Raw genomic sequence first — 12,604 nt, forward strand, 5'->3', positions numbered from 1 at the left:
TGTCAAAAGCATTTGGAAGAATTTATTTATACTCTCACCAGAGAGAAATAATTTTCTTTAACTCATTCTCAAATTATAGGTGTGAAGTATTTTTTGGGGGGCTGAATTTTTTGTTACTTGATTATTAAACTGGGAAAGAAAAAAAAAAAAACAGCCAAAAACGAGCCTTAACAGAGAAATGAAAACTAAATATAGAATCATTTGAACATAATAGAGTCAAACAGGCCCAAACACTGATTTGGGACTTGGTCTATTCTTAAATTTAGTATGATTCGGTTGACGTTGACACCAGGATGCTCACTATGAATTGAAATCATAGTAAAATCATTCTGCCCCTCTCTCTGCTCCAACAATTTATAGTGGTCTGCTTCACAACAACAACATAACAATCTATGGGTATAAATTACTACAAAACAAAAATTGTTAAAGGTGTTGAATGGGAACGCATATACATATGTATGTTGTTGTTGTTGTGGGGTGCCATCGAGTCGGTTCCGACCCATAGCGACCCTGTATAGGGTTTCCGAGGAGCAGCTGGTGAGCTTGAACTGCCGACCTTGCAGTCAAACGGCTTTTCAGTCTGGCGTATTAACCCACAGTGCCACATACATGTAAATATTTCCTGGGTTTTCTTGTTCTTCATTCCCTCTTTGTGTAGTTAGTTCCATTTGCTATTTTACATGAAACTAAATAATTATAAACTACTGTAATAATGAGTAATCCTGAAAATGTTGATGATAATAAGTAAAAATATCCATAAAGGTAAAAATGATTCATAAAATGTAGATAAAACTTTAAAAAATAAATGTGTTATTGATAAAATTGTAAAAAAAAAAAAATTTATAGTGGTCTGGATTTTTGAAGATAAAAAAGTTTATTCTATAAATAGTAGATAATGTAAAAGTGTAAATAAATCAATTTGGTAGTAAACAACATTTGAAAGAAGCAGTGGTAAAAGTTTTCAGTACAACTTTGAATTCTAACTTTATTTCTCTATCACTACTAATATTGGAATCCTGGTGTGGTGCTGGTGGCTAATGCATCAGACTGCAAAGTCATTTGAACTGTAAGGTTGGTGGTACAAGCTCACCAGCTGCTCCTTGGAAACCCTATACAGGGTTGCTATAGGTCAGAATCGACTCGACGGTACTTCACAACAACAACAACAACTAATATATAGGGAAGCATGGTAGCTCTTTAGGTGGCTTTGTATGGTAAGCACTAGACTGTGAATCCACCAGCCACTCCTAAGGAGAAAGATTAGACATTGCGCTCCTGCAAAGATGTACAGCCTTGAAAATCCTATACAGGGTCAAACTGAGTTGGAATGGGTCTAATGATACATTTTTTCACAGGATTATAACTTGTTAAAATTGCTTAATTTAGTCTTCAGGTAATGTTACCTAATAGTAGATTTTAAGCCTTAGACAACAAAAAACACCACTTAAAATTTAAGTATATATCCCCTGACAAAGCAAATTTGAAAATGGTTACATTCAGAATATCTAAGACTGGTTTATTTTTCTTTCTAGTATTATTTTTATCATCTGCCTCCTAGCTTGTCAGAGTGTCCTAGGCCCATCAACCAGGAGTATCAACATCATCTGGGAGATTGTTAGAAATTGAGAATCTCCCTGCTGCACCTAAGGTCTGAATTAAAGTCTATATTTTATCTAGATCTCTAGGTAATTTGTATGCATATTGAAGTTTGAAAAGCCCTGTACTATTATGGTGGTGGTGGTTACGTGCTACAGAGTCAATTCTGACTCATAGTGACCGTGTATAGGGTTTCCAAGGCTGTAAATCTTTACAGGAGCAGCAAGTCTCATCGGTGTCCTGGAGCAGCTGGTGGATTCGAACTACTGACCATGTGGTTAGCAATCCAGCTCATAAACCACTATGCTACCTAAGACCCTTGCACTATTATAAATAGGAATAACTTCTAGTTTAACGTTCAGTGTGGGGTGTTGTTTTTTTTTTTTTGAAGTGATAAAAATGTTCTGAAATTCTATAGATATTAGTAGTGCTTGCACAATTTTATAAGTAAATCCACTGAATTGTAAATGTTTAGAGTGTAACTTTTAAGGTAGATGAATATCTCAATTGTTTTTTTCTTTAAAAAAAAAAAAAGGAATAATAAGCTATAGTCAATGCCTTAGAAGTCCGTAACTCACTGCTGAATGGAATCAGTTTCAAGTTTTGGGGAGATGAACCTTTTTCTAGTGTCCAACTCTTATTACAAAAAAGGTAACCTCAGTGAGTCTTGGCTCTGGCAGCTCTGGCCAGTACCCCTAAGGCCCACCCAGCCAACCCAAGAATCTGCTAGGCACCCGCGGGGTACAACCCCCACCCCCTAGAGTTAGTTAGCTAAGAAATGCTATCCTTGAGAAACCGCAAGTGTGACAGGTCAGGAAACTGAACTACCCAATTAAGTAAAGGAGACAAACGATAGAAACTATCTACCAGCTGCACATGTGGTCACACGCCTGTGGAGGAAGGGAGACTTTTTTCTTCTTCCCCATTCCACCATCCACCCTTCCTCCTACTCCCAGCAAAACAGCAGACTCAAAGTCTCACAAGTGCCACTACAAATGACCCTGTCGTTCAACAGTTCAATGGTCTCCCAGTTTGTACCCATTACGGTCTTAACTGCCTTAGGAAAAGCTCCGCGCCAACCGGTGCCAAAGCCTAGAGGGTCTATTCCTCTGTCTCAACAGCCGAAGGCTAGAAAGAGGGTGTCTCGGAGACCACCAACCAGGACCGAGTCCCACGCGCATCTTCGAACTTTCCAGTTGTTAGGCGGACAGCGGACCTGTGCTTGCTACCTTAAGGGCCCAGGCAAGCAGAGCCTGGAGACTGCTCCGCGCACTGGCTTCCTCGTTTCCCGACGCACGGATGCGGAGCCAAGGACTCCTTGAAGTCATCTCTCCCCGAAGGTCTAAGAGTCATGGTGACACCAGTTCGAAACAACCCCCTGCCCAGACTATGCCTTTTGCACAAATACCTTGGGTCTCTGAATGGCGCAGAGTGACATCTGGGCTGAAAAAAAATGGACCTGACATCTTATCACCTGCGGGTCTGAGCACTTGGCTGTCTCACTCTCTGGGAAACATACCTATGCACACTCATCAAGAGCAAACCCAGACCCAGACTGTTACGCACCTCACTAGGGCATCAAACCACACACTCGTGCGGACCTACTACCACCGTTGTCTCCGGAGCCCACGCGTGTTCAGACACGCCCGCGCGGACCCCCGTACACTCCTGCGAGCGCACAGCTCCCCGCGGCTCACCAGCGCCCGCCCGCGGAGCCCGCACTTACATGCAGGGGTAGTAGCCATAGGGGAGCTGCGGGCAGCCATCGTCTCCCAGCTCCGAGTCCATGAGCAGATAGTCCTGGCTCTCGTTGCGCCGTGCCCCGGCCCGGGCCGTGGCCACTGGAGAGCCTCCCCTCCGGGGTTCGAACACTGGACTGTGGCTCATGGCGGGAATGCAGGACTGGCCTGGATCCCGCTCTCGGGCGGGAGGCGCCTTGGCAGCTCCTGTGAGGATCTGGCTCGGAAGGTGCTCTCACCCGCCTGACTGGCCCGGGGCAGACAGATGCCCAGTGGACGCGCTTCGAGCAGGGGGTGCAGACTGCCGGCAGTCTCGAAGGACTCTGCTGGCCGGGAAGAAGCCACCACTCAGGGGACAACAATGAGAGCTTTAACTTGAGCGTGTATGGCCAAGGGGACCGGAGGAGGCTGCCCCTCCAGGACAGAGAGCACAGGCGGGGCCACGGTGGCAATGGAGCCTGAGAGGGAGACTGAGCTGAAGAGTTACTATGTCAACCAAGACTCTCCAGCCCTCTGCTCCCGCCTTCTTCCCCCGCATCCTCCGTCATGAACCCCACCTTTAAAGGGATCAGAATGACGTTCTAGAAAGCAACCAAAGCCTGTCCTGTAGCCACAACTTTTCAGAGCTAGGGTGGACATAAACTAGGAGGAGCCGGACACTCTTTTTATGGCTTTACCGCTTCCAGGGTCTTCTTACACAAACTGAAAACTTTCTAGGAAGCTTCACATAAGCCAGACTCTTGAAGAAGCAAGAAAACCTGTGTTTTAAAAGGGACAGGGTTGTCTCCTAACTTTCTCCAGGCTGATTTCGTTTTCTTGGGGCATTTTCTCCCCTACTCGACACCCCTAAAGTTATTACAACTCTTTATTTTAAAATGAACAATGTTCTTTATCTGCCCAGATGTTTCCAGTTCCTGAGCAAACCAACAAAACAGGCAAGCATTTTCTAAGGATAGCTATATGAATACATTTTCCGGTGTCAGAAAAAAACCTTCTTTACGTAACTGTGATTCTGATACCATGAATGCAACAAGTATTTATCTTCTAGATGTTGCCCACATTTTCAAATTGTGCTTAATTTTGACTAGCTTTAAAATTCTGATTCATCTAGCTACACTTGAGAAGTAAAAGTTTCTCAACACGGATAAATCAGTGTAGTAGAGTTGGTTCCCCAAGCAGTAATCAATCAGGAATCTACTCATTCACTTATCAAGCATTCAGTGATGCCAAGTGTGCCCTGAACACTGTTTTAGGATTCAGAGGTGAGACACCTGACTGCTTTCATAGAAGAGAAGGAGACAGAGATTAAATAGGCAAATAAGAAAGTGTCAGACAGAGACAAAAGCTACAGTGAAAATAAAATAAATATATGTTGTCATAACTGGCAACAATTCCTTCAGATTAGATGATTTTAGAAGAGGACTCTTCAAGGAGGTACTACTCAAATGGGGACATACAAGACAAAAGTCAATCATGAAAACATCAGGAGCCCAATGCAGTTGGATAGAAGAAAGTCAGATAAGCAAAAATCCTGTTGGTGACGTTACCTTTGCTGCCCATGAACAGGTGGGGAATAAAATGTGAGCAAAAGCAGGAAACTTGAAAGAGAGGGGGAAAGGCCACAAACTTTGTCTTCTTCAAACAAAAAACCTTTTTCTTTTGCCAGTACACTAAGAACTGGAGTTATTAGAGGGCAGAAGTCATTGTCTCCCCAGAACCCAGGATTCTGGGTGGAATGAAAGAATGGATAGGTGAAAAAGTATTTTTTTTAAATAAAGTAATTTTCTTAGCCACCAAAACAACCTTTATCTTCAGAAATCAAACTTGATCTTTCTGAAGTCTTTTATTTCTGATTTCTCAACATGTAAATTCATATTAGTTCCTAGTAACTATCATAACTCCTGGTGTGGTACTGTGGGTTAATGCACTGAACTGCACAGTTGGTTTGAACCACAAAGTCAGCATTTCAAGCTCACCAGCTGCTCCTTGAAAACCCTATACAGGGTCACTATTGGTCTGAACCAACTCGACAGCACTTAACAACAACATACATAACTACTGGTGTGGCACTGTAGGATCAGCACTGGACTGCGAACCACAAGGTCAGAAGTCCAAACCCATCAGCTGCTCCTTGGAAACACTGTATAGGGTCCACTATGAGTTGGAGTCTGCTTGACGGCACTTAATTACAACAACAACATACAGCAACAACATACAGTGACTGGAACCCTGGTGTGGCGCTGAAGGTAAAATAGGTTTGAAAAGCTGCTCCTCAGAAACACTGAATCAGAACCAACTTGAAGGTACTTAACAATAACAATATATAGTTACTAGAAATTGTGATTCCTGGTGTGGCACTGTAGGTAAGTTGTTGTTGTTGTTGTGAAGTGCTGTTGAGTCAGTTCCGACCCATAGTGACCCTGTATCAGGTTTGCAAGGAGCAGTTACTGGATCATTAATCACAAAGTCGGTGTTTCAAACCTACCAGTCACTCCTTGCAAACCCTATGCAGGGTTGCTATGAGTCAGAACTAACTCAGCAGCACTTATTAACAACAACATCCATAGTAACCAGATATTCTGCTTGAAATCTATTTGTCTATTGTAATTGCTATCTATTTGTACTCAACAGCTTTGATGCTTGAGGGAATTTGTTAATAAATGTTTAAATAGTGCCAAGGTAATCAATTTGAAGATACAAAATATAGGAAATAATGCAGCGGGAAAATAATATTCAGATGTTTTCTGCCTGACTTAAGTTCTATGAGTTAAAGCAAATTAGAAAACATGGATGGTGTTAATTGAAGTGTTAGACTTTTTAACTTAAAAAATTTTTTGAGAAAATTAATTTTGTTGTTGTTATAATTGAGCTATTTCTACTTTTCCTTCTAACACTGTTTTTCATTCTCACGTAACAGCCTTCATACTGAAAAAAAATATTGCTGTAAACTTATGTTGTTGTTAGATGCCATCGAGTCGGTACTGACTCATAGCGACCCTATGCACAACAGAACGAAACACTGCCCGATCCTGGGCCAACCTCACAATTGTTGCCACGCTTGAGTCCATCGATGCTGCCACTTGGCCAATCCATCTCGCTGGGGGTCTTCCTCTTTTTCTCTGACACTTCACCTTACCAAACATTATATCCTTCTTCAGAGACTGGTCCCTCCTGAAAATATGTCTGAAGTATGAGAGACGAAGTTTGGCCATCCTGGCCTCCAAGGGGCACTCTGGTTGCACTTCTTCCAACACAGAGCTGTTGGTCCTTTTAGCAGCCCATGCACCTTCAATATTCTCCTCCAACACCATAACTCAAATGCATCAATTCTTCTATGGTCTTCCTTAGAAGACTGTCCAGCCTTTGCATGCATATGAGATTATTGAAAATACCATGGCTTGGGTCAGGCGCACCTTACTCCTCAAGCTGACATCTTTGCTCTTCAATACTTTAAAAAGGTCTTGTGCAGCAGATTTGCCTAATGCAATATGTCATTTGATTTCTTGACTGCTGTTTTCATGAGTGTTGATAGTTGATCCAAGAAGAATGAAGTCCTTAACAGCTTTAATCTTTTCTCCATTGATAAGAATGTTATTTATTGGTCCAATGGTGAGGATTTTTGTTTTCTTTACATTGAGATGTAATCCATACTGAAGGCTGTGCTCTTTGATCTTCATCAGTAAATGTTTCAAGTCCTCTTCACTTTCAGCAAGCAAGGTTGTATCATCGGCATATCGCAGGTTGTTAATGAGTCTTCCTCCAATCCTGATGCCATGTTTTTCTTCATATAACCCATATAAACTTATAGTGTGATGTTAACCTATCATTTTCAGGACAAGACCTTTTTTACACATTATTTGAAATATAGTTTGGACTGAGCAAATAAATCCTAGTACTATTTAGCAGTTCAAACTCACCAGCCACTCCTCAGAAACTCTACACAGGAACCAACTCGACAGCACTTATCAACAACAACAATGAGGAGTAAAGATGCCTCCACCTTACTAGAGGGTATGATTCAGTCACCAACCTTAGTTTTCCTTGGGGGCATGGTCTGAGTTCAATTTATAGGACTGCTTTGGAAAAGTTCATTCTTTTGTCCTGGATCTTATATCTGGTTCATTACAGCTAACCTCCAGTCCATGGGACATTTAGTCCATCACCTGACCTGATCCACCAGCTCCAGGAGCCTCATGTCAACAGCACATCATCTGACATTCCGATTTGGATTCTTTAGCTCCTAGGACTATGTGAGGCAGGAGAATCCTCTAAACTGATCTCTGAACTATGGATTTGGGTTTTGCCAGCCTCCAAAATTGCATGAGCCATTTCTTTAAGAGTTGTTAGCTCTGTGCAATATTGCAGTGTGGTGTTGAAGAACCCTGGGACATGAGGAAGGGGGAGGAGTGGGGATTAATATCTAGGATGATGAAGTAGTTAGTATAACATGGTGTAAAAGTCAGGCATTTGGGATATCTTTAGCCTCCACCTCATAGGGACTACCCTCTTGAAGCTCTTCCTAAGGGAAATTATTCACGCACAACTAAAAAAATATCGACTAAAATTTATTAGAATTGTCTTTAAAATATTTTTTTTTAAATGTATTCCATGCTGACTGATATGTCATTGCACATTATACCTACCCATTTTTCTTCTGGTGAACATCTGAGCTGGTTCAAGTTTTTATTTTATTAATAAGACTGCTATGAATATTCTCATACATGTCTGTTGCTAAACAAATTTTTGTTTATATTAGATAAATACAAAAAAAAAAAATAGAATGGCTAAATTATAGAGTAAATTTAAGTTTAGTTTTAACAAAACTGCTTCCAGAACTCTAATCAAAATGGCTGTAGCATTTTATATTCTCACTAAGAAGACACTTCTGAGTAGTCAACCTCTTTGTTAGTAGCCAAGTTCTTAGTTGTTTGCACTGCCCAGGGAGAGATAGTCATAGACGCATTGATGGTTGTGGTGTAACGGATTCCTTTTGTTTGGTCCTTTAGAGGAACAGCTTGGAGGATTTCTTCCTTAGGTCCTGAGGAGTTCCTTTTGTCCTAATTTTCAGTTCCAGATGGTTTGTTACTTTTGTCCAGGTGGATTGACATTTCTTGGCTAAATTATAAACAACTTACTAGTTTGTAATTTCTTGTCTGGCCCTGGGCTGGAACCTGTCCTATGATCGGCCTATTTTATGCACTTTGCAGGAACTTATCAATATATTTATGCAAATTAAGTGACTATGGCCCACAGAGATGGTATTGATCAGTTTGTGGTCCTGGTGGGAAGACTATGCCATGAGAAAGAAAAAGAAAAGGAAAGTAAGACTAGAACTGCAAAAGAAGACACTACTATACATCTTACAGACATTAAGAAATCAAGAAAAAATATAAATGAAGTCAAGCCTATAAATACAAAAGCTGAAAATTTCCTAGAAAAATAAATACATCTTACCAAACTAATACAAGAAGAAATACAAATTCTTAATATATTATTAAATAATTGAACCAGCATTTTAAATTATCCCACAAAGAAAATCTCAGTACCAAATGGTTTCAGTGGTATAATCTACCAAATATTTCAAGAAAAAAATGACTCCAAACTTAATCAGGAGAACATTAAAAGAGGATATACTTTGCAATATTTTTTACGAGCTCAGCATAGTCTAAGAGAAAATCTAGACAAAGTAAGAAAATAAAATTGCAAGTGAATCTCATTTATTACAATAAATGTACAAGTCCAAACATGTATGGGCAGTATATAAATACATGGAAATCATATATATCATTAGCAAGTTCAATTTATCCCAGGAGTCTAATGATTTAAAATTTTTAAATCAAACAAGTTATTTTCCATATTAATAGTTTAAAGAAGAAAACTCAAATGATCATTTATCTCATAATTTCTATTTTTTATTTGAATTATAAGTAGATAATCAAGATTGTGGGTAAAAAATTTTTAAGGTAATCCAGATTTTTCACCCATTCCTCCTTCTATACCTTGGCCATGTGACTATGCAGCTCCTCCCACTAAAGAGAAGTTGATTTCCTCACTTGATTCTGATGTTAGCTCTATGACTTGTTTGGCCAAGGTGTATTAAAAGTTGTAGAATCTGTGAAAGCTTGCAAATGAACTGCTTAATTGCTAACTCATTGGAAAAGGCTTCCCTGACATAAGATACAACAGGTTCCAACAACATTAACCCACAGCGCCACACCAAGACTCCTGACCAAATGTAGCAGTCAAATTTTTAAGTTGATAATTTTATATGGCCCACAAATGATGTTATAAATATCTAAATGGCCCTTGGAAGAAAAAGTGTTCTCTACCCATGCTGTGTGTGATGCTGTGGGGCCACCATGCTCCCTTTGCTAATGATTATGCAATTGCTAATGATTAAGACAATAAAGGATTTAAAAAGTCCTGTTTTGGCACTGTGGGCTAATGAGTCAGACTGCAAAGTCATTTGCACTGCAAGGCAGGTGGTTCAAATTCACCAGCCGCTCCTTGGAAACCCTACATAGGGTCACTATGGGTTGGAATCGACTCAATGGCACTTAACAACAACAACAAAGGATTTATAACTGTAGTATGGTAATTTAGTGTGCAATAAAATTCACTTATAGTCAAATAATAGATTTGCAGTAAAAGCTGGATTATAAGAACTACTTCCAAGGAAGTGACTCAGTATATACAGCAGACTTCTTCATACTACATAGATGATTTCATAGTGGCTATTAATGGAATGACTAGATTTTTTTTTTCTCTCTCTCTTAAAGTACAACAGGAGAAATAGCTTGCCTAACTTAACCTAAGTTAGTCTAGCCTATATTTAGTCTGTGATTTTGTCCTAGTAGGCCCAAGGGAAAGAACCATAGTGGTGCGGTGGTTAAACACACGGTTGTTAACCTACTAACTGAAAGGTTGCAGGTTCAAATCCACCCATTGGCTCTGTGGGAAAAGGAAACACCCCACCCCACCCCCATTGTACAATGGTCAAAATCCTCAGCTGTTAATCAGAAGGTGGGAGGTTCCAGCCTAACAGCCATTTCATGAGAGAATGGTGTGGTAGTGTGCTTCTGTAAAGATTTATAGCCTTGGAAACTCTTTGGGGACAGTTCTACTCTGTCCGTTAGGGTCACTATGAGTTAGAATAAACTGAATGACGGTGGGTTTTGGTTTGGGGTTTTTGTTTTGTTTTGTTTTGTTTTCCTTAGGCCCATGGGAATTGAAGGGAAATATGGATAGAGAAAATTTGATTTTTTCCCAGCTGAATGATACTGAGATAGTCCTAAAATACATTTTTAAAAGGCTTTGCTTTCCAAATATAACTCAATTTCTGTCAGTCACAGAGAAAATAGAAAGGTGGAAAGCTTATTTTTGTAACACAACATTTCCTCCAGTTAGCCCTCTCCAATGTAGCTACTGCCCTTTACTATAGGCAGTAAAATTAGAAATATGAAATCTATGAGTAAATTAAGCATTTGTAAATTAGGTGAAACACATGGTTTGTTCAGTTTGGGGGAAAATTCTCTTAATTTTATTTGTCTAGATATCAGATATTCTTTCTACATTAACTCATAGCAGCCACATGTGTCAGAGTAGGCTGATTTTTCAGATGTACATAGCCAGGCCCCACATTTGTCATTGTGTTGTACTGTGATGGCTTGCATGGTGCTGTGATGCTGAAAGCTATACCACTGGTACTTCCAGCAGGGACACCCAGGGTGGACAGGTTTCAGTGGAGTTTCCAGACTAAGAACAGACTTTGTTTGCTAAGTGCCATAGAGTTGGTTCTGATTCATAGTGACGCTACATAAGGATTCTGAGGAGCAGCTGGTGCAATTAAATTGTTGACCTTGCAGTTAGCAGTCATAGTGACTCTGTATAAGGTTTATGAGGAGCAGTTGGTAAGTTTGAACTTCTGACATTGAGATTAGCAGTCCAGTGCTTATCCTACAGCTCCACACCAGGACTCTTAGAACAGACTAGGAAGAGGAAATAGGCAGTCCACATCTGAGGAATGAGACCCTGACAACTTTATAATGAAACCTTGTCTGATATAGTGCTGGAAGATGAGCCCCTCAGGTTGGGAGGCACTCAAAATATAACTGGAGAAGACCTGCCTCCTCAAGGTAAAGTCAACCTTGATGATGTGAATGGAGCAAAGCTTTCAGGACCTACATTTGCTGATAGGGCACAAATCAAAATGAAAAGAAACCGATGCAATACTCATTAATGATAAGAGAATCCAATGTATGAAAACTGAAAATTGTCAAAAATGAAATTGGGGCAGAGCTTAATAGCAGAAAGGCTAGAGGTGCAGTGAAGTTCATTTTCAACAATACCATAGAATACCAGGTGAAGTGGGTTCAGGGAAGAGCTCCAAAACTTTGAAACACATAGGTAGGAATATTTTAAAAGTTTAAAGTCTTATAGCTAGTGGAACTTGTAGCAGAAGTAAGAAATCACATACTTTTGAATCTGCAGGACACAGCACCCTAGAGCTGACAACTTGGGCCAGACCAAGCAGGAGAGCAATCAGATCCACCACAGAATAATGCTGTGGGAACCTCGGAGCAAAGGTGGACAGTACACTTTGTCAGTTTTGCTTTGTTCTGATTTTCTTTTCCTTTTTCTTTATTTTTTTTGTATCTGTTCATTGCCCACCCACTGTTTGCGCACCTCAATTCTGGTGACTAGAGGAGGTGCCTGACCGAGTGGACACCCCCCACCCCCACCATTGGTGGGTTCTTCTGCCACACACGTGCCCAGATACTCTCAACCCAAGAACCAGACCTGAACTGTTTTTTTTTATAGGGAAAAGGCCAGAACAAGGGATGTGGAGCTGGAAAGAGAGTTTAAAAGAAACATAAAGACTGAAAATTTAACTAAATCCTGAGGGATAGCATAACAACCAAAAGTAGCATCTTGAAATTTATCAGACAGCCTTGAAGGCAAGAATCTGAAAGAAGACATTAAAGCCATACTCATATTAGGCTACAGATTTTTTTTCTTCTTCTTCTCTCCCTCATTTCCCCTTTCTGCAATTAGAGACTACAGTATCCAATCTAGTTTTTTTGGTGGTGTTGTGTGTTTTTTTTTGCTGTTGCTGTTTTTCTGTTTTATGCTCCCCCTTTTACCTTTGGGGGACTCTTTCTCTCCCTATATTATCCAAGAAGAGACAGCAACTGCTGCTATATAGTCAAGCTACAATCACACTCTACAAAACACCAAAATCCAGGCAAGAACCAATACCAACTGCCATA

General features: G+C 40.4%; 1 protein-coding gene and 1 pseudogene across 3 annotated transcripts in view; one reads left to right on the forward strand and one right to left on the reverse strand.

Annotated features, from left to right (window-relative positions):
* Nucleotides 1-11,046, reverse strand: part of TRPC6 (transient receptor potential cation channel, subfamily C, member 6) — a 156,057-nt gene extending 145,011 nt beyond the window's left edge. For 2 of the 3 annotated variants that reach the window (XM_006833759.1, XM_006833758.1), the window contains exon 1: nucleotides 3,323-3,483. In XM_006833759.1, coding sequence (XP_006833822.1) covers nucleotides 3,323-3,483 — 161 coding nt within the window. Of the gene's footprint in view, nucleotides 1-3,322; nucleotides 3,540-11,042 lie in introns of those variants that run through there. The other variant, XM_006833757.1, reaches the window with a different exon arrangement.
* Nucleotides 3,721-12,604, forward strand: part of LOC102835622 — a 50,921-nt pseudogene continuing 42,037 nt past the window's right edge.

The sequence above is a fragment of the Chrysochloris asiatica genome, unplaced genomic scaffold (assembly GCF_000296735.1).
Source record: "Chrysochloris asiatica unplaced genomic scaffold, ChrAsi1.0 scaffold00008, whole genome shotgun sequence".
Classification (NCBI taxonomy): Eukaryota; Metazoa; Chordata; class Mammalia; order Afrosoricida; family Chrysochloridae; genus Chrysochloris; species Chrysochloris asiatica.